The sequence below is a fragment of the Ranitomeya imitator genome, chromosome 4 (genome assembly GCF_032444005.1).
Source record: "Ranitomeya imitator isolate aRanImi1 chromosome 4, aRanImi1.pri, whole genome shotgun sequence".
NCBI lineage: Eukaryota > Metazoa > Chordata > Amphibia > Anura > Dendrobatidae > Ranitomeya > Ranitomeya imitator.
Genome location: NC_091285.1, coordinates 147,416,993 through 147,438,179, shown reverse-complemented (window position 1 = coordinate 147,438,179; position 21,187 = coordinate 147,416,993). Strand labels below are relative to the sequence as shown.

The 21,187-nt window shown below is 44.9% G+C and overlaps 1 protein-coding gene across 1 annotated transcript in view; it reads right to left on the bottom strand.

Annotated features, from left to right (window-relative positions):
* The window catches only part of LOC138675621 (ranaspumin-like), a 130,419-nt gene that overhangs the window by 80,319 nt on the left and 28,913 nt on the right, over positions 1-21,187 (bottom strand). Inside the window, exons 8-11 of the mRNA XM_069764009.1 lie at positions 20,526-20,570; positions 13,683-13,730; positions 13,137-13,181; positions 12,832-12,888 (exon numbers count right to left, since the gene is read on the bottom strand). Of these exons, the coding sequence (XP_069620110.1) occupies positions 12,832-12,888; positions 13,137-13,181; positions 13,683-13,730; positions 20,526-20,570 (195 nt within the window). The remainder of the gene's footprint in view (positions 1-12,831; positions 12,889-13,136; positions 13,182-13,682; positions 13,731-20,525; positions 20,571-21,187) is intronic.

The window sequence follows — 21,187 nt, the reverse complement described above, 5'->3', positions numbered from 1 at the left end:
GCTGACCATGTGCATGGCTCCTGCACATCAGGAGGTTATTCGCTTTCTGGTGTTGCATAATCTGCATGATGTGGTCGTGTTGGGGTTGCCATGGCTACAAGTCCATAATCCAGTATTAGATTGGAAATCCATGTCTGTGTCCAGCTGGAGTTGTCAGGGGGTACATGGTGATGTCCCATTTCTGACTATTTCGTCATCTACCCCTTCTGAGGTTCCTGAGTTCTTGTCTGATTACCGGGATTTATTTGATGAGCCCAAGTCAGATACCTTACCTCCGCATAGGGATTGTGATTGTGCTATCGATTTGATTCCTGGTAGTAAATTCCCAAAAGGTCGACTGTTTAATTTATCTGTGCCTGAGCACGCCGCTATGCGGAGTTATGTGAAGGAGTCTTTGGAGAAGGAGCATATTCGCCCGTCATCGTCGCCATTAGGAGCAGGGTTCTTTTTTGTAGCCAAGAAGGATGGTTCACTGAGACCTTGTATAGATTACCGCCTTCTAAATAAGATCACGGTTAAATTTCAGTACCCCTTGCCATTGTTATCTGATTTGTTTGCTCGGATTAAGGGGGCTAGTTGGTTCACCAAGATAGATCTTCGTGGTGCGTATAATCTTGTGCATATTAAGCGAGGCGATGAGTGGAAAACTGCATTTAATACGCCCGAGGGCCATTTTGAGTATCTAGTAATGCCATTCAGACTTGCCAATGCTCCATCAGTGTTTCAGTCCTTTATGCATGACATCTTCCGAGAGTACCTGGATAAATTCCTGATTGTGTACTTAGATGACATTTTGATCTTCTCGGATGATTGGGAGTCTCATGTGAAGCAGGTCAGAACGGTGTTTCAGGTCCTGCGTGCTAATTCTTTGTTTGTGAAGGGATCAAAGTGTCTCTTTGGTGTTCAGAAGGTTTCATTTTTGGGGTTCATCTTTTTCCCTTCTACTATCGAGATGGACCCTGTTAAGGTCCAAGCCATCCATAATTGGACTCAGCCGACATCTCTGAAAAGTCTGCAAAAGTTCCTGGGCTTTGCTAATTTTTATCGTCGCTTCATCTGCAATTTTTCTAGTATTGCTAAACCATTGACCGATTTGACCAAGGAAGGTGCTGCTTTGGTCAATTGGTCTTCTGCTGCGGTGGAAGCTTTTCAAGAGTTGAAGCGTCGTTTTTCTTCTGCCCCTGTGTTGTGTCAACCAGATGTTTCTCTTCCGTTCCAGGTCGAGGTTGATGCTTCTGAGATTGGAGCAGGGGCTGTTTTGTCGCAGAGAAGTTTTGATTGCTCGGTAATGAAACCATGCGCCTTCTTTTCCAGGAAGTTTTCGCCTGCTGAGCGAAATTATGATGTGGGCAATCGAGAGTTGCTGGCCATGAAGTGGGCATTCGAGGAGTGGCGTCATTGGCTTGAAGGAGCTAAGCATCGCGTGGTGGTCTTGACTGATCATAAGAACTTGACTTATCTCGAGTCCGCCAAGCGATTGAATCCCAGACAAGCTCGTTGGTCGTTGTTTTTTGCCCGTTTTGACTTTGTGATTTCATACCTTTTGGGCTCTAAAAATGTGAAGGCGGATGCTCTGTCTAGGAGTTTTGTGCCCGACTCTCCGGGTGTATCTGAGCCGGCGGGTATCCTCAAAGAGGGAGTAATTGTGTCTGCCATCTCCCCTGATTTGAGGCGGGTGCTGCAAAAATTTCAGGCTAATAAACCTGATCGTTGCCCAGCAGAGAAACTGTTTGTCCCTGATAGGTGGACGAATAAAGTTATCTCTGAGGTTCATTGTTCGGTGTTGGCTGGTCATCCTGGAATCTTTGGTACCAGAGAGTTAGTGGCTAGATCCTTTTGGTGGCCATCTCTGTCGCGGGATGTGCGTACTTTTGTGCAGTCCTGTGGGATTTGTGCTCGGGCTAAGCCCTGCTGTTCTCGTGCCAGTGGGTTGCTTTTGCCCTTGCCGGTCCCGAAGAGGCCTTGGGACACATATCTCTATGGATTTTATTTCAGATCTTCCCGTCTCTCAAAAGATGTCAGTCATTTGGGTGGTCTGTGATCGCTTCTCTAAGATGGTCCATTTGGTACCCTTGTCTAAATTGCCTTCCTCCTCTGATTTGGTGCCATTGTTTTTCCAGCATGTGGTTCGTTTACATGGCATTCCAGAGAATATCGTTTCTGACAGAGGTTCCCAGTTTGTTTCGAGGTTTTGGCGAGCCTTTTGTGGTAGGATGGGCATTGACTTGTCTTTTTCCTCGGCTTTCCATCCTCAGACTAATGGCCAGACCGAACAAACCAATCAGACCTTGGAAACATATCTGAGATGCTTTGTTTCTGCTGATCAGGATGACTGGGTGTCCTTTTTGCCTTTGGCTGAGTTCGCCCTTAATAATCGGGCCAGCTCGGCTACCTTGGTTTCACCGTTTTTCTGCAACTCTGGGTTCCATCCTCGTTTCTCTTCAGGGCAGGTTGAGTCTTCGGACTGTCCTGGTGTGATACTGTGGTGGACAGGTTGCAGCAGATTTGGACTCATGTTGTGGACAATTTGACTTTGTCCCAGGAGAAGGCTCAACGTTTCGCTAATTGCAGACGCTGTGTGGGTCCCCGACTTCGGGTTGGGGACTTGGTTTGGTTATCTTCTCGTCATATTCCTATGAAGGTTTCCTCTCCTAAGTTTAAACCTCGTTTTATTGGTCCGTATAGGATTTCTGAGGTTCTTAATCCTGTGTCTTTTCGTCTGACCCTTCCAGATTCTTTTTCCATACATAACGTATTCCATAGGTCATTGTTGCGGAGATACGTGGCACCTATGGTTCCATCTGTTGATCCTCCTGCCCCGGTTTTGGTGGAGGGGGAGTTGGAGTATATTGTGGAGAAGATTTTGGATTCTCGTGTTTCAAGGCGGAAACTCCAGTATCTGGTTAAGTGGAAGGGTTATGCTCAGGAAGATAATTCCTGGGTCTTTGCCTCTGATGTCCATGCTCCCGATCTTTTTCGTGCCTTTCATATGGCTCATCCTGGTCGTCCTGGGAGCTCTGGTGAGGGTTCGGTGACCCCTCCTCAAGGGGGGGGTACTGTTGTGAATTCTGTGGCAGAGCTCCCTCCTGTGGTCACAAGTGGTACTTCGGCTGGTTCTCTCTGTGAGCTTCCGTTGGTGGAGGAAAGTGGTACTGCGGCTTCTGAGTTTCCTTCCTCAGGTGATGTGGTGAAGTCGTTAGGTTCTGCTCTATTTAACTCCACCTAGTGCTTTGATCCTGGCCTCCAGTCAATGTTCTAGTATTGGACCTGTTTCCTCCTGGATCGTTCCTGTGGCCTGCTGCTCTGCATAGCTAAGTTCCTCTTTGCTATTTGTTTGCTGTTTTTTTCTGTCCAGCTTGTCAATTTGTTTTTTTCTGCTTGCTGGAAGCTCTGGGACGCAGAGGGTGGACCTCCGTGCCGTTAGTTCGGTACGGAGGGTCTTTTTGCCCCCTTTGCGTGGTTTTTGTAGGGTTTTGTGTTGACCGCAAAGTTACCTTTCCTATCCTCGCTCTGTTCAGAAAGTTGGGCCTCACTTTGCTAAATCTATTTCATCTCTACATTTGTCTTTTCATCTTAACTCACAGTCATTATATGTGGGGGCTGCCTTTTCCTTTGGGGTATTTCTCTGAGGCAAGGTAGGCTTATTTTCTATCTTCAGGCTAGCTAGTTTCTCAGGCCGTGCCGAGTTGCATAGGGAGCGTTAGGCGCAATCCACGGCTGCCTTTAGTGTGGTTGGAGAGGATTAGGGATTGCGGTCAACAGAGTTCCCACGTCTCAGAGCTCGTTCTTGTTTTTGGGTTATTGCCAGGTCACTGTATGTGCGCTGACCTCTATGTCCATTGTGGTACTGAATTACCTTTCATAACAGTTGGCTCAGCCCCGCAGCTCCTTCCTTGGCAGTCACGTGTCCCGCCATGTCATGCTCCAAGTGCACATTGCACGTCGTGATGTCCGTGAGCCTCCTGGCTGGACTCCGTTCCTCCTGCAGCGCCCCCAAGGCCTTCCCTCTGGAGACGCAGCTAATGTGTCTTTACATTTCTTTGACAAGATCATTTACAGTTTCCCATCTTACAAAATTGCAATATATCTGTAAAAATCGGATGTCGCTCTGATGGTGTGTTCGGCATCCAATTATTTTCTCTCAGCTGAATACAAAGTGAAATCGCAGCATACTACGATTTTTTCCATAGACAATTTCTGTCAGTGAAACAAATCATCCATCTTCATTTCCACATTGAATAAAAAGGGTCAGTGTTCTACCTCATAAAAAATCAGGTAGCACTGGTCCTTGTTATATGGATATGTGAGCAAGCCCTTTGTATATATTTGTATATCTACAAATCTGGCCTATGGCTTATGAAAGTGTGTAAAGAAAAAAAAACATTTTTGAAAGCAAGTCATAAAAAGTCTAATTTAGGGGATACAGCTGGCATGTGGAAGAAGGTGCTCTGGTCAGATAATACCAAAGTAACACTTTTTAGACTAAAAGCAAAATGCCATGTCTGGTGGAAACCTAACACTGCACATCACCCTGAAAACACAATCCCCATCATTAAACATGGTAGTGGCAGCATCATACTGTGGGTATGCTTTTCTTCAGCAGGTACAAGGAGCCTGGTTAGAATTAATGGGAAAATGGATTAAGCTAAATATAGGGCAATCCTAGAGGAAAACCTGTCAGAGATGGTAAAAGACTTGAGACCGGGGCATAGGTTCAACTTCCAGCAGAACAACAAACCTAAACATACTGCCAGAGCTACAATGGAATGGTTTAGATCAAAACATAATCATGTTTTTGAATGGCCCAGTCAAAATCCAGACTTAAATCTCATTGAGAATATGTGGCCACACTTGAAAATTGCCATTCACAGATACTCTCTGTCCAATCTCACTGAGCCAGACTTAGTTGGCAAAGAAGAATGGGCAAAAATGTCAGCCCGTAGATGTGCAAAGTTGGTAGAGACATAACCTAAAAGAATTGCAGCAGTATTGACTCAGGGGTGCTGAATACAAATGCACATCATAATTTTGAGAACACTATGTATCATTTCATCCACACTTCACAAATATTTGCTACTTTGTGTTGGTATATTACATAAAATTCCAATAAAACTAATTGTGTTGGCATATTACATAAAATTCCAATAAAACTAATTTTTCAAGGCACTGTAGATGCGTTCCAGAGTTAATACCACAATAACACTTGATTTTTTTTACCTTTAAATAGGCACCAGTGTTTCACCAAAACGAATTGGAAAAATAAAAACCTTAACCCCTTCCCGACCTTTGACGCCACGTAGGCGTCATGAAAGTCGGTGCCAATCCGACCCATGACGCCTATGTGGCGTCATGGAAAGATCGCGTCCCTGCAGATCGGGTGAAAGGGTTAACTCCCATTTCACCCGATCTGCAGGGACAGGGGGAGTGGTAGTTTAGCCCAGGGGGGGTGGCTTCACCCCCTCGTGGCTACGATCTCTCTGATTGGCTGTTGAAAGTGAAACTGCCAATCAGAGCGATTTGTAATATTTCACCTATTATAACGGGTGAAATATTACAATCCAGCCATGGCCGATGCTGAAATATCATCAGCCATGGCTGGAAATACTAATGTGCCCCCACCCCACCCCACCGATCGCCCCCCCAGCCCCCCGATCTGGCCGGTACACTGCTCCGGCTCCCCTCCGTCCAGTGCTCCGCTCCCCCCCGTGCTCGTGTCCGCTCCCCCCGTGCTCCAATCACCCCCCCCGGTGCTCCGTTCCACCCCCCCGTGCTCCATTCCAGCCCCCCCGTGCTCCGTTCCACGCCCCCGTGCTCCGTTCCACCCCTCCCGCGCTCCGATTCCCCCCCGTGGTCCCCCCCACCCCATCATACTTACCGATCCAGCCGGGGTCCCGTCCGTCTTCTCCCTGGGCGCCGCCATCTTCCAAAATGGCTGGCGCATGCGCAGTGCGCCCGCCGAATCTGCCGGCCGGCAGATTCGTTCCAAAGTGCGTTTTGATCACTGAGATATAATCTATCTCAGTGATCAAAATAAAAAAAATAATAAATGACCCCCCCCCTTTGTCACCCCCATAGGTAGGGACAATAAAAAAATAAAGAATTTTTTTTTTTTCCACTAATGTTAGAATAGGGTTAGGGGTAGGGTTAGGGGTAGGGTTAGGGTTAGGGGTAGGGTTAGGGGTAGGGTTAGGGGTAGGGTTAGGGGTAGGGGTAGGGTTAGGGTTAGGGGTAGGGTTAGGGTTAGGGTTAGGGGTAGGGTTAGGGGTAGGGGTAGGGTTAGGGGTAGGGTTAGGGTTAGGGCTAGGGTTTCGGTATGTGCACACGTATTCTGGTCCTCTGCGGATTTTTCCGCTGCGGATTTGATAAATCCGCAGTGCTAAACCGCTGCGGATTTATGGCGAATTTACCGCGGTTTTTCTGCGCATTTCACTGCGGTTTTACAACTGCGATTTTCTATTTGAGCAGTTGTAAAACCGCTGCGGAATGCGCACAAAGAAGTGACATGCTGCGGAATGTAAACCGCTGCGTTTCCGTGCAGTTTTTCCACAGCATGGGCACAGCGATTTTTGTTTCCCGTAGGTTTACATTGAACTGTAAACTCATGGGAAACTGCTGCGGATCCGCAGCGTTTTCCGCAGCGTGTGCACATACCTTTAGAATTAGGCTATGTGCACACTGTGCGGATTTGGCTGCGGATTGGCCGCTGCGGATTCGCAGCAGTGTTCCATCAGGTTTACAGTACCATGTAAACATATGAAAAACCAAATCCGCTGTGCCCATGGTGCGGAAAATACCGCGCGGAAACGCTGCGTTGTATTTTCCGCAGCATGTCAATTCTTTGTGCGGATTCCGCAGCGTTTTACACCTGTTCCTCAATAGGAATCCGCAGGTGAAATCCGCACAAAAAACACTGGAAATCCGCGGAAAATCCGCAGGTAAAACGCAGTGCCTTTTACCCGCCGATTTTTCAAAAATGGTGCGGAAATATCTCACACGAATCCACAACATGGGCACATAGCCTTAGGGTTAGGGTTGGAATTAGGGTTGTGGTTAGGGTTGTGATTAGGGTTATGGCTACAGTTGGGATTAGGGTTAGGGGTGTGGGGGGGTTAGTGTTGGAGTTAGAATTGAGGGGTTACCACTGTTTAGGCACATCAGGGGTCTCCAAACGCAACATGGCGCCACCATTGATTCCAGCCAATCTCGTATTCAAAAAGTCAAATGGTGCTCCCTCACTTCCGAGCCCTGACGTGTGCCCAAACAGTGGTTTACCCCCACATATGGGGTACCAGCATACTCAGGACAAACTGCGCAACAATTACTGGGGTCCAATTTCTCCTGTTACCCTTGTGAATAAAAAAAAATCTCACCACATATCTAGATAAGTTCCTTGGGGGGTCTAGTTTCTAAAATGGGGTCACTTGTGGGGGTTTCTACTGTTTAGGCACACCAGGGGCTCTGCAAACGCAACGTGACACCCGCAGACCATTCCATCAAAGTCTGCATTTCAAAAGTCACTACTTCCCTTCTGAGCCCCGACGTGTGCCCAAACAGTGGTTTACCTCCACTCATGGGGTATCAGCGTACTCAGGAGAAACTGGACAACAACCTTTGGGGTCCAATTTCTCCTGTAACCCTTGGGAAAATAAAAAATTCTGGGCTAAATAATTATTTTTGAGGAAAGAAAACGTATTTATTATTTTCACGGCTCTGCATTATAAACTTCTATGGAGCACTTGGGGGTTCAAAGTGCTCACCACACATCTAGATAAGTTCCTTTCGGGGTCTAGTTTCCAAAATGGGGTCACTTGTGGGGGGTTTCTACTGTTTAGGAACATCAGGGGCTCTGCAAACGCAACGTGACGCCCACAGAGCATTCCATCAAAGTCTGCATTTCAAAACGTCACTACTTCACTTCCGAGCCTCGGCATGTGCCCAAACAGTGGTTTACCCCCACATATGGGGTATCAGCGTACTCAGGAGAAACTGGGCAACAACTTTTGGGGTCCAATTTCTTCTGTAACCCTTGGGAAAATAAACAATTCTGGGCTAAATAATTATTTTTGAGGAAAGAAAACGTATTTATTATTTTCACGGCTCTGCATTATAAACTTCTATGGAGCACTTGGGGGTTCAAAGTGCTCACCACACATCTAGATAAGTTCCTTTCGGGGTCTAGTTTCCAAAATGGGGTCACTTGTGGGGGGTTTCTACTGTTAAGCCACATCAGGGGCTCTGCAAACGCAACGTGACGCCCACAGAGCATTCCATCAAAGTCTGCATTTCAAAACGTCACTACTTCACTTCCGAGCCCCGGCATGTGCCCAAACAGTGATTTACCCCCACATATGGGGTATCAGCGTACTCAGGAGAAACTGGACAACAACTTTTGGGGTCAAATTTCTCCTGTTACCCTTGGGAAAATAAAAAATTGCAGGCTAAAAATCATTTTTGAGAAAATAATTTTTTTTTTTTATTTTCATTGCTCTGCGTTATAAACTTCTGTGAAGCACTTGGGGGTTCAAAGTCCTCACCACACATCTAGATTAGTTCCTTTGGGGGTCTAGTTTCCAAAATGGTGTCATTTCTGGGGGATCTCCAATGTTTAGGCACACAGGGGCTCTCCAAACGTGACATGGTGTCCGCTAATGATTGGAGCCAATTTTCCATTTAAAAAGCCAAATGGCGTGCCATCCCTTCCGAGCCCTGCCGTGAGCCCAAACAGTGGTTTACCCCCACATATGGGGTATCAGCGTACTCAGGACAAACTGGACAACAATATTTGGGGTCCAATTTCTCCTATTATCCTTGGCAAAATAGGAAATTCCAGGCTAAAAAATCATTTTTGAGGAAAGAAAAATTATTTTTTATTTTCATGGCTCTGCGTTATAAACTTCTGTGAAGCACCTGGGGGTTTAAAGTGCTCAATATGCATCTAGATAAGTTCCTTGGGGGGTCTAGTTTCCAAAATGGGGTCACTTGTGGGGGAGCTCCAATGTTTAGGCACACAGGGGCTCTCCAAACGCGACATGGTGTCCGCTAACAATTGGAGCTAATTTTCCATTCAAAAAGTCAAAAGGCGCGCCTTCCCTTCCGAGCCCTGCCGTGTGCCCAAACAGTGGTTTACCCCCACATATGAGGTATCGACGTACTCGGGAGAAATTGCCCAACAAATTTTATGATCCATTTTATCCTACTGCCCATGTGAAAATGAAAAAATTGAGGCGAAATGAATTTTTTTGTGAAAAAAAAGTACTTTTTCATTTTTACAGATCAATTTCTGAAGCACCTGAGGGTTTAAAGTGCTCACTAGGCATCTAAATAAGTTCCTTGGGGGGTCTAGTTTCCAAAATGGGGTCACTTGTGGGGGAGCGCCAATGTTTAGGCACACAGGAGCTATCCAAACGCGACATGGTGTCCGCTAACGATGGAAATAATTTTTCATTCAAAAAGTCGAATGGCGCTCCTTCCCTTCCGAGCCTTACCATGTGCCCAAACAGTGGTTTACCCCCACATGTGAGGTATTGTTGTACTCAGGAGAAATTGCCCAACACATTTTAGGATCCATTTTATCCTGTTGCCCATGTGAAAATGAAAAAATTGAGGCTAAAAGAATTTTTTTGTGAAAAAAAAGTACTTTTTCATTTTTACGGATCAATTTGTGAAGCACCTGGGGGTGCAAAGTGCTCACTATGCATCTAGATAAGTTCCTTGGGGCGTCTAGTTTCCAAAATGGGGTCACTTGTGGGGGAGCTCCAATTTTTAGGCACACGGGGGCTCTCCAAACGTGACATGGTGTCCGCTAAAGAGTGGAGCCAATTTTTGATTCAAAAAGTCAAATGGCGCTCCTTCCCTTCCAAGCCCTGCCGTGCGCCCAAACAGTGGTTTACCCCCACATATGAGGTATCAGCGTACTCAGGACAAATTGGACAACAACTTTCGTAGTTCAGTTTCTCCTTTTACCATTGGGAAAATAAAAAAATTGTTGCTGGTCAGAATTGCAAAAAACGGCAAGGTCTTTAAGGTCAAAATAGGCTGGGTCATGAAGGGGTTAATTGTATACCATTCATAGTCAACCAATAACCACACTGGTGCTGCACGTATATGTATCCAAAAGGAAGGGGGGGGGGAGAAGTAAGGGGAAGCAGCTGGTATTTAGACAGAGGTTGTGCCGACCTCTGACGATTAAATTAGCATCAACAAAACGTGAAAAAAATACCGCGCTATAGAGTGCCTCACTGCGAAGGCTAGACAAAAGCTAAAAGTTCCACCAGTAACAGACGTACCAATGTGAATGAACACACTACCAACGCATATTGTGACCAGCAAGCTGCGGCCAAAGATTAAGATATATTGCGCATTCCTGACGAGGGACCAATGGTTATAGATTAAAAGCCTGGTTCAAATATAGTCCCTCTTGCCTACCTTTGAGATCATGTGGAGAGATGCCCTGTTGTCCGCAGGGTAGATGTCTCCGGTATATAAATTAAAATTTATTCTGACTCCCCTTTGTTTCCATAGGACAAGTGACATCACTTTTAGGTCGAGCGGCAGAACAGTATCGGCCATCTTCCTTTTCTCCGCATTTAACCAGGGATGCTACCGGCCGGCGCACCTTTGGCTCTGCACCGTACGACATTTCCTCCGCACTACATGCTCTGTCCCAAGAGCGGCACGGGAACCCAGCATACCGGAGACATCTACCCTGCGGATAACAGGGCATCTCTCCACAAGATCTCAAAGGTAGGCAAGAGGGACTATATTTGAACCAGGCTGTTAATCTATAACCATTGGTCCCTCATCAGGAATGCGCAATATATCTTAATCTTTGGCCGCAGCTTGCTGATCACAATATGCGTTGGTAGTGTGTTCATTCACATTGGTACGTCTGTTATTGGTGGAACTTTTAACTTTTGTGTATACCATTCATAATTTTTTAATTTCCATAATTGCTGTTTAGTTACTGTGATATCTCCTCTCAAGTGGAGAATTATTTCTCCAGGCACAGGGTTGCAACGACGGATCCTAAGTCTCTTATAGGTGTCATGTCCATACACAACCACCCCAGGTGAATTCTACCCTCACTCTCACCTTCTCATACATATCTTGCAGTATTGCCCTAAAGTGCGCTTCTGCCCCAACCAGATCTCAGCACATACAATGACACATCACATTTGAAAAATGGCTTGCTGCTCAAGGGTTTGAAAAAAGATGTGAACTCATCATTTTCAAATAAGGGTCAAAATTTATGAAGCTGAGGTTTCCAAAAGGCAGAGAGTTTGTTTTAACTGTCAAATGAATGAGACACAATGAATGACTGCCTTGTTGTTATTTCCATTACCTAATTGTTTTTATTTGCATTTTTATTTGAACATTAAAAAAGAGGACGCAGGTGGTCGGATGTGTTACTGGTGTAACAAGGGGTAAAACCAAGAGCGGTATTTGGACTCTTTACTACTCTGAGCTGATGACAGGGTACACAGCTCCAAGTTCCTCAATGCTCACATATACAATGAGGATACCAGATCTTTGCTTCTGCATTTGGACCTCCCACCAAACCTTCAGACGCTATGATTGTTCAATGGATTTAGAAGTTCAATCAGAATAATTGCCGAACAGGGATGACTCTGGTTAATCAGGCTGAACTTCTTCTGCTCCCACCATCTACTAACCTCCCTAAATCTGACATTTCCCTCTCCGTGGGTGGCACCATAATAACACCCCGGCAGCAGGCGCGCTGTCTGGGTGTTATGTTTGACTCCGATCTCTCCTTCACCTCCCATATACAATCTCTTGCCCGCTCGTGCCGCTTACACCTAAAGAACATCTCTAGAATCCGCCCTTTTCTCACCATGGAGACAGCTAAAACCCTCACTGTCGCCCTGATCCACTCCCGCCTGGACTACTGTAACGCTCTATTAATTGGCCTCCCCCTCACTCGACTTTCCCCTCTCCAGTCCATCCTTAAAGCAGCAGCCAGGGTCGTCCATCTGGCTAATCGTTACTCGGGCGCGTCCGCTCTTCGCCAGTTGTTACACTGGCTGTCCATTCATTACAGGATACAATTCAAAGTACTTGTTCTCACCCACAAAGCTCTCCACAGTGCGGCACCCCCTTACATCTCCTCCCTCATTTCTGTCTATCAGCCTAACAGACCACTGCGCTCTGCAAATGACTTTCGATTAACCTCTGCATTAATCCGTACCTCCCACTCCCGACTCCAAGACTTCGCCCGTGCTGCGCCAATCCTCTGGAAATGCTCTACCCCAAGATATTAGGACCATCCATAATTTGCATAGTTTTAGGCGCTCGCTCAAAACACATTTGTTCAGAGCGGCCTATCACGTTCACTAATCAAAGTCATTTTATGTTTGTGTGTGTGTGTGTAGCCCATTCACTATCCCCATCTATTCCCCAACCCCTGAAGATGGCTGGACCATGATTGTAAATACACACCTGTGCTTTGTATCTCCCCCACATCAGCAGGGTCGTCTTATTTTGCTTTAATTATTGTATTGTTAACGTTGTTATTTATGACTTTTGTGTTTGAAACTGTTAAACTGTAAAGCGCTGCGGAATATGTTGGCGCTATATAAAAAAAGATTATTATTATTATATTATTAATCAGCAGATGGCTAGCTGAGACAATTTCCCATCTTTGACATTGGCTGTCACAGTTCTGTTGCTGTGCAACACTCTGAAAGCCGTGTATAGACGCTGAAAGTTGAGGTACATGACAGATATGTCCTCCATAAATGGGCTCTAATTCTTGCTCAGAATGGACAAATCCGTGATTTGGCTTTAGAGGTTAGAGATTTTAAGAGTACTTACGTCATCAAGGTCTGCATCACTCAGAGGTCTATCTGTAACTAAACAAGAAACTCTTTTCTTAAAAAAAAAAAGGTAAGTATTAAACTATGTATTTGATTGAGTAGTCAAGTAAAAATGGACTTCTAAGCCAGAACCCACTATCTTAATAGTAAACATTCAATATTGTTGCTACTAATAACACATTTTCCACCCATCTTTAATTAGTATCAAATTTGCCTAAGGCTTCTAAATTGCTAAATATTAATTCTCTGCCAAATATTATGTAGGATATTATACAATTAAATATTTTAAGAAAATTATCTTACCACAATGTTTTTCAGATCCTCAAGAACGATATCTTTGTTATGTCCCTTCAAAAAGTATCATAATAAAAACCTTATTTTTGAGAAATGATGGTGACTTATGTATATTAAGCATTCAGCTATGTATGTCATGTATGTCTTAAAGATGTGGATCCCACCTCTGGGTGATAAATGGGAAGCGTTGAGCTCGCGTGGCCACCTCCTAATTCATAGTGGCACCTAGTTGAGGACACCTTTTCTAGGGATTGATGCAGGTCATAGAGTTGAGCCAAGCATGTCCTGGATATATGCCATTGCTATCTAAGATGGGAATAATCCTTTTTAGCAGGTTCTATTCCCATATTGGTAAACCTATATTTATCATCAACCTTTCAACCTATTCACCATGCATCAATGGTTTTCCCGTACCTTAGTAGAAATTTCAGAAACTGAAGTTCCAACAGGGGTCATGACACATTGAATATCTTATGAAATCATCTCTGAGTAACATTGTGGACATTTCTTACTTTGAAATATTGAGATTTCATATTTTGTCATTTTATTCCTTACCGGGCATGCCTGTGTTTTCAAGTCAATAATAAGTTTTGGAATATCTGCCTGGAAATAAAATAAAATAAGACATTATTTCCTGTTCTTTTATAGGTATCACAGTTTCTTATGTATTTCCTGTTCATTTATAGGAATCACAGTTTCTTATGAAAACGGTGTGAAAGGAAAACTTACTTGCAGCCCATAGTAGCAAATTACTAATTTAGAACACAATACAAAATTAAAACTGTAATGGAATTATGGATCTGTGCTCAGCTTTAATTCAGTTTATTTGGAAAATGCAGATGTGAACAGAGCCTGGAAACCACCCCTGTTATGGACCTGGTGCTTAGGAGCACCCGGCACGACCTGATAGTTAAACTCACACAGGACAAGCTCTGGGATGTGGGAGCTCTGCTGACCGCAACCCCTAATCCTATCACACAACTAGAAATAGCCATGGAGCGTTCCTGACTCTCCCTAGACGCCTCTTCACAGCCTAAGAGCTAGCTAGCCCTAGAGATAGAAAATAAAGACTACCTCTGTCCGAGACGATGTTCTCCGGAATGCCATGCAAACGAACCACATCCTGGAAAAACAACGGCACCAAATCAGAGGAGGAAGGCAATTTAGACAAGGGCACCAAATGGACCATCTTAGAGAAGCGATCACAAACCATCCAAATGACCGACATCCTTTGAGAAACAGGGAGATCAGAAATAAAATCCATGGAAATATGCGTCAAGGGCCCCTTCGGGACCGGCAAGGGCAAAAGCAACCCACTGGCACGAGAACAGCAGGGCTTAGCCCGAGCACAAGTCCCACAGGACTGCACAAAAGAACGCACATCCCGTGACAAAGAAGGCCACCAAAAGGATCTAGCCACCAAATCTCTGGTACCAAAGATTCCAGGATGACCAGCCAACACCGAACAATGAACCTCAGAGATAACTCTACTAGTCCATCTATCAGGAACAAACAGTTTCTCCGTTGGACAACGGTCAGGTCAATCAGCCTGAAACTTCTGCAGCACGCGCCGCAAATCAGGGGAGATGGCAGACAAAATTACCCCCTCTTTAAGAATACCCGCCGGCTCCGGAACACCCGGAGAGTCAGGCACAAAACTCCTTGACAGGGCATCAGCCTTCACATTCTTAGATCCCGGAAGGTATGAAACCACAAAATCAAAATGGGAGAAAAAGAGCGACCATCGAGCCTGTCTAGGATTCAACCGTTTGGCAGACTCGAGATAAGTCAAATTCTTGTGATCCGTCAAGACCACCACGCGATGTTTAGCTCTTTCAAGCCAATGTCGCCACTCCTCGAATGCCCACTTCATGGCCAACAACTCTCGATTGCCAACATCATAATTGCGCTCAGCAGGCGAGAATTTTCTAGAAAAGAAGGCACATGGTTTCATCACCGAGCCATCAGAACTTCTTTGCGACAAAACAGCCCCTGCTCTAGTCTCAGAAGCATCAACCTCGACCTGAAACGGGAGCGAAACATCTGGCTGGCACAACACAGGGGCAGAAGAAAAACGACGCTTCAACTCCTGAAAAGCCTCTACAGCCGCAGAGGACCAATTGACCACATCAGCACCTTTCTTGGTCAAATCAGTCAACGGTTTAGCAATACTAGAAAAATTAGCGATGAAGCGACGGTAAAAATTAGCAAAGCCCAGGAACTTCTGCAGGCTCTTCACAGATGTCGGCTGAGTCCAATCATAAATGGCCTGAACTTTAACAGGGTCCATCTCGATAGTAGAAGGGGAAAAAATGAAACCCAAAAATGAAACCTTCTGAACTCCAAAGAGACACTTTGACCCCTTCACAAACAAGGAATTCGCACGAAGGACCTGGAACACCATTCTGACCTGCTTCACATGAGACTCCCATCATCCGAAAAGACCAAAATGTCATCCAAATATACAATCATGAATCTATCCAGGTACTCTCGGAGTCGGAAGATGTCATGCATAAAGGACTGAAACACAGATGGAGCATTAGAAAGCCCGAATGGCATAACCAGGTACTCAAAATGGCCCTCGGGCGTATTAAATGCTGTTTTCCATTCATCGCCCTGTTTAATTCGCACAAGATTATACGCCCCTCGAAGATCTATCTTGGTGAACCAACTACCCCTTTAATCCGAACAAACAAATCAGACAGCAGCGGCAAAGGATACTGAAATTTGACTGTGCTCTTATTAAGAAGGCGGTAATCAATACAAGGTCTCAAAGAGCCATCCTTTTTGGCCACAAAAAAGAACCCTGCTCCCAAAGGTGACGACGACGGGCGAATATGACCCTTCTCCAAGGATTACTTTATATAACTCCGCATAGCGGCGTGCTCTGGCACAGATAAATTAAACAGTCGGCCTTTAGGAAACTTACTACCAGGAATCAAATTAATAGCACAATCGCAATCCCTATGAGGAGGTAGGGCACCGGATTTGGGCTCTTCAAATACATCCCGGTAATCTGACAAAAACTCAGGGACCTCAGAAGGAGTGGAAGGCGAAATTGACAACAATGGAACATCACCATGTACCCCCTGACAACCCCAGCCGGACACAGACATAGATTTCCAATCCAACACTGGATTATGGACCTGTAGCCATGGCAACCCCAAAACAACCACATCATGCAGATTATGCAACACCAAAAAGCGAATATCCTCCTGATGTGCAGAAGCCATGCACATGGTCAATTAAGTCCAGTACTGAGGCTTATTCTTGGCCAAAGGCGTAGCATCAATTCCTCTCAATGGAATAGGATACTGCAAGGGCTCCAAGAAAAAACTACAGCGCCTGGCAAACTCCAGTCCATCAAATTCAGGGCAGCGCCTGAATCCACAAATGCCATAACAGAATAAGATGACAGAGAGCAAATCAGAGCAACGGACAAAAGAAATTTAGACTGTACCGTACCAATGGTGGCAGACCTAGCGAACCGCTTAGTGCGCTTAGGACAATCGGAGATAGCATGAGAGGATTCACCACAGTAAAAACACAGCCCATTCCGACGTCTGTGTTCTTGCCGTTCAGCTCTGGTCAAAGTCCTATCACATTGCATAGGCTCAGGCCTATGCTCAGGGAATACCGCCAAATGGTGCACAGCTTTGCGCTCACGCAAGCGCCGATCGATCTGAATGGCCAAGGACATAGACTCATTCAGACCAGCAGGCGTGGGAAATCCCACCATGACATCCTTAAGGGCTTCAGAAAGACCCTTTCTGAAAATTGCCGCCAGGGCACACTCATTCCACTGAGTAAGCACAGACCACTTTCTAAACTTCTGACAGTACACCTCCGCTTTATCCTGACCCTGACACAAAGCCAGCAAAATTTTCTCTGCCTGATCCACTGAATTTGGTTCATCATAAAGCAATCCAAGCGCCAGAAAAAACGCATCAACATCACGCAATGCAGGATCTCCTGGCGCAAGGGAAAATGCCCAGTCTTGAGGGTCACCACGCAACAAAGAAATAATGATTTTTACTTGTTGAACGGGGTCACTAGAGGAGCGGGGTTTCAAAGCTAGAAACAGTTTACAATTATTTTTGAAATTCAAGAACCTAGATCTATCTCCAGAAAACAAATCAGGAATAGGAATTCTAGGCTCCAACATCGGACCCCGAACCACAGAATCTTGAATGCTTTGTACCCTTGCAGTGAGACGATCCACACAAGAGGACAGACCTTGAATGTCCATATCTACACCTGTGTCCTGAACTACCCAAAGGTTTAGGGGAGAAGAAAGACAAAACACAGTGCAAAGAAAAAAAATGGTCTCAGAACTTCTCTTATCCCTCTATTGAGATGCATTAATACTTTGGGCCAGCTGTACTGTTATGGACCTGTTGGTTAGGAGCACCCGGCACGACCTGATAGTTAAACTCACACAGGACAAGCTCTGGGATGTGGGAGCTCTGCTGACCGCAACCCCTAATCCTATCACACAACTAGAAATAGCCGTGGAGCGTTCCTGACTCTCCCTAGACGCCTCTTCACAGCCTAAGAGCTAGCTAGCCCTAGAGATAGAAAATAAAGCCTACCTTGCCTCAGAGAAATTCCCCAAAGGAAAAGGCAGCCCCCCACATATATTGACTGTGAGTAAAGATGAAAGTCACAAACGCAGAAATGAAACAGGTTTCAGCAAAGGGAGGCCAGACTTACTAAACAGACAGAGGATAGGAAAGGTATCTTTGCGGTCAGCACAAAAAACTACAAAAGACCACGCAGAGTGTGCAAAAAGACCTCCGCACCGACTAACGGTGCGGAGATGCCACTCTGCATCCCAGAGCTTCCAGCTAGCAAGGCAAAATCATAATATGCAGCTGGACAAGGAAACAATGAACAAATAATAACAAGCAGGAACTTAGCTTCTGCTGGAGTAGACAGGTCACCAGAAAGATCCAAGAGCGAACTGAACCAATGCAGGAACATTGACAGCTGGCATGGAGTAACGATCTGAGTGGAGTTAAATAGAGCAGCCAACCAAAGGATAAACCACGTCACCTGTGTAAGGAACCTCAGAAGCAGCAGCTCCACTCACAGCCACCAGAGGGAGTCCATGGACAGAACTTGCCGAAGTACCATTCACGACCACAGGAGGGAGATCGACAACAGAATTCACAACACACCCCGCATGAATGGACTCATGGTTGTGCTCACCTTTTCTTCACCAAACAATCCATCAGATGTCCCAAATAGTCTTAACGGGATGTCATAAGAAAAAATAACTTGACCCAAGTCCTCTGTAATCCAATCCTTGAACTTTCTGCAGAATCTTAGTCTATAGGAAGCACAGGGATTACACTGCAGCAGACTGCAAGAATGATTGTCTGGAGAAAAAAGTGAGCATTTTATCAGCAGGAGATTATCATTTCAGGACTAGTTGTTGCATGCCAGGCAGACCAGCTAGAGTGGGGGAAAAAAGTATTTAGTCAGCCATCAATTGTGCACTTTCTCCCACTTAAAAAGATGAGAGAGACTTCTAATTGACATCATAGGTAGACCACAACTATGAGAGTCAAAATGAGAAAACAAATTCAGAAAGTCACCTTGTCTTATTTGGCAAGATTTATTTTGCAAATTATGAGTATTTGATCACCTAAAAACATGCAAAATTTCTAGCTCTCACAGACCTGTAACTTCTTCTTTAAGAGGCTCCTCTGTCCTCCACTTATTACCTGTAGTAATGGCACCTGTTTGAACTTGTTAACTTATTAGTATAAAAGACACCTGTCCACAGCCTCAAACAGTCACACTCCAAACTCCACTATGGTGAAGACCAAAGATCTGTCGAAGGACACCAGAAACAAAATTGTAGCCCAGCACCAGGCTGGGAAGACTGAATCTGCAATAGGCAAGCAGCTTGTGTGATGAAATCAACTGTCTGAGCAATAATAAGAAAATGGAAGACATACAAGACTAGTGATAATCTCCCTCGATCTGGAGCTCCACGCAAAATCTCATCCCATGGGGTCAAAATGATAACAAGAACAGTGAGCAAAAATCCCAGAACCATACGGGGGGACCTAGTGAATGACCTGCATAGAGCTGGGACCACCGTAGCAAAGGCTACTATCAGTAACACACTATACCGCCAGGGACTCAGAAACTGCAGTGCCAGACGTGTCCCCCTGCTTAAGCCAGTACATGTCCGGGGCCGTCTGAAGTTTGTATGAGAGCATTTGGATGATCCAGAGGAGTATTGGAAAAATGTCATATGGTCTGATGAAACCAAAGTAGAACTGTTAGGTAGAAACAAAACTCGTCAGGCTGCTTTCACACACCAGGTTTTTTCCATCAGGTTTAATCCGGCTAATTTTGAAAAAACTAATCCATCGCAAACTGTGAAAAACTGTTTTTTTCCACCGAATCTAACTAGCTGTTCAGAGGACGAGAGAGGCAGAGAGAGAGAGAGAGAGAGAGAGAGAACCCCAGAATGGGAAAAGCTGAACATGCTCAGTTTCAAAAAATAGAATCCGTTGCCGGCTTCATTCATTTTACGGATCCTGCGCCCATAGGCTTCCTTTATAGCAAATGCCGGACGCCGCAGGATCCGTCGATGTTTGTTTTTCAACAAACATAAAAAATGTTACTATGTCTGTCTCCTTCGGCCACCATAAAACATATTTTCGACGTATCCGGTAAAAAACGGATGAAACGTGAGGCCATCCGTCACTAATACAAGTCTATGAGAATAAAAATGGATCCGGCGGAAACTTTTGCCTGATAAGTTTGTTCAAAATTTGCCGGATTGAGCCTGAAGGCAATAACCTGATGTGTCAAAGCAGCCTAAGCCATCTGAGAACAGCATAATATAGGAGCAGAGACCCTGAATCCAGATATGTGTCACATACTGGGCTGTTTGCTGCTATTTTGATAAAATCACAGTTTTGTCTGCTGCAGGTCTAGCTGTTATCTGACTGTTGCGCTGTGTATAACCCCACCCACACCATTGATTGGCAGCTTTCAGCCCATGGACAGTGTACACATAAAGCTGCCAATCAGTGGTGGGGGTGGGGTTATACAGAGCTCATGTATATACTTAACTACCAGGCAGCAGGTGTACTAGTCCTCCAATGATAATCTCATGGTGATAAAACAGCGATTTTTATCAAAACTACAGCAAGCAGCTCAGTAAGTGACATAACTGGAATCAGGGTCTCTGTCTCTACATTATGCTGCTCTCATATTAGGTGAGAAAAAAAACTGTTGAAAGATACCCTTCAAAGCAAAGAAAAGCAAAATTTTATTTTGTTATAATTTCCAGTTTAAGATGAGACATGTAATTGCATATAAGTTGTACATTTCATTATTCAAACCAAATAATAAAGCATTAATCATACATACCCCCACAATATATGGCAAACATTGTGGTGCAAGTAATTTCTTTGTCTGGAAAATAAAAAGGAGTCACCAATATTTCCCTGATATGTTACGTGCAGGTTGTCTTTACATTTTATTAACGGCTGAAGATATCTGTGTCATGACGATTTTAAAATTCAGGAGTTTCAACCCTAGTGCACCTAATGTTTTAAAACACATATAAAAAATGTACAAATCGATTTCCCTTTCTAAAAACGTTTTATTATATAAAAATATAAAAAGAAAAACTTGGATAATTGGTATTGTCTGTAACAACCCAAACTTTAAAATGGTTACATTTTTTTTTAACTCATATGATGAACATATATATATATATATATATATATATATCTATATATATAATTGCCTAAGGGTTTTTCCGTCTGTCTGTCTGTCTGTCTGTCTGTCCTGGAAATCCCGGCTCTCTGATTGGTCGAGGCCGCCAGGCCTCGACCAATCAGAGACCGGCACAGCATCGACGTAGAAATCCCGCGTCTCTGATTGGTCGAGGCCGCCAGGCCTCAACCAATCAGCAACGGGCACAGCGACGATGATGTCATAATGGTTGCCATGGCGACGATGATGTCATAAAGGTTGCCTCGATCAATCAGCGACGGACACAGTCTGCCGCGAATTCTGGAATCATC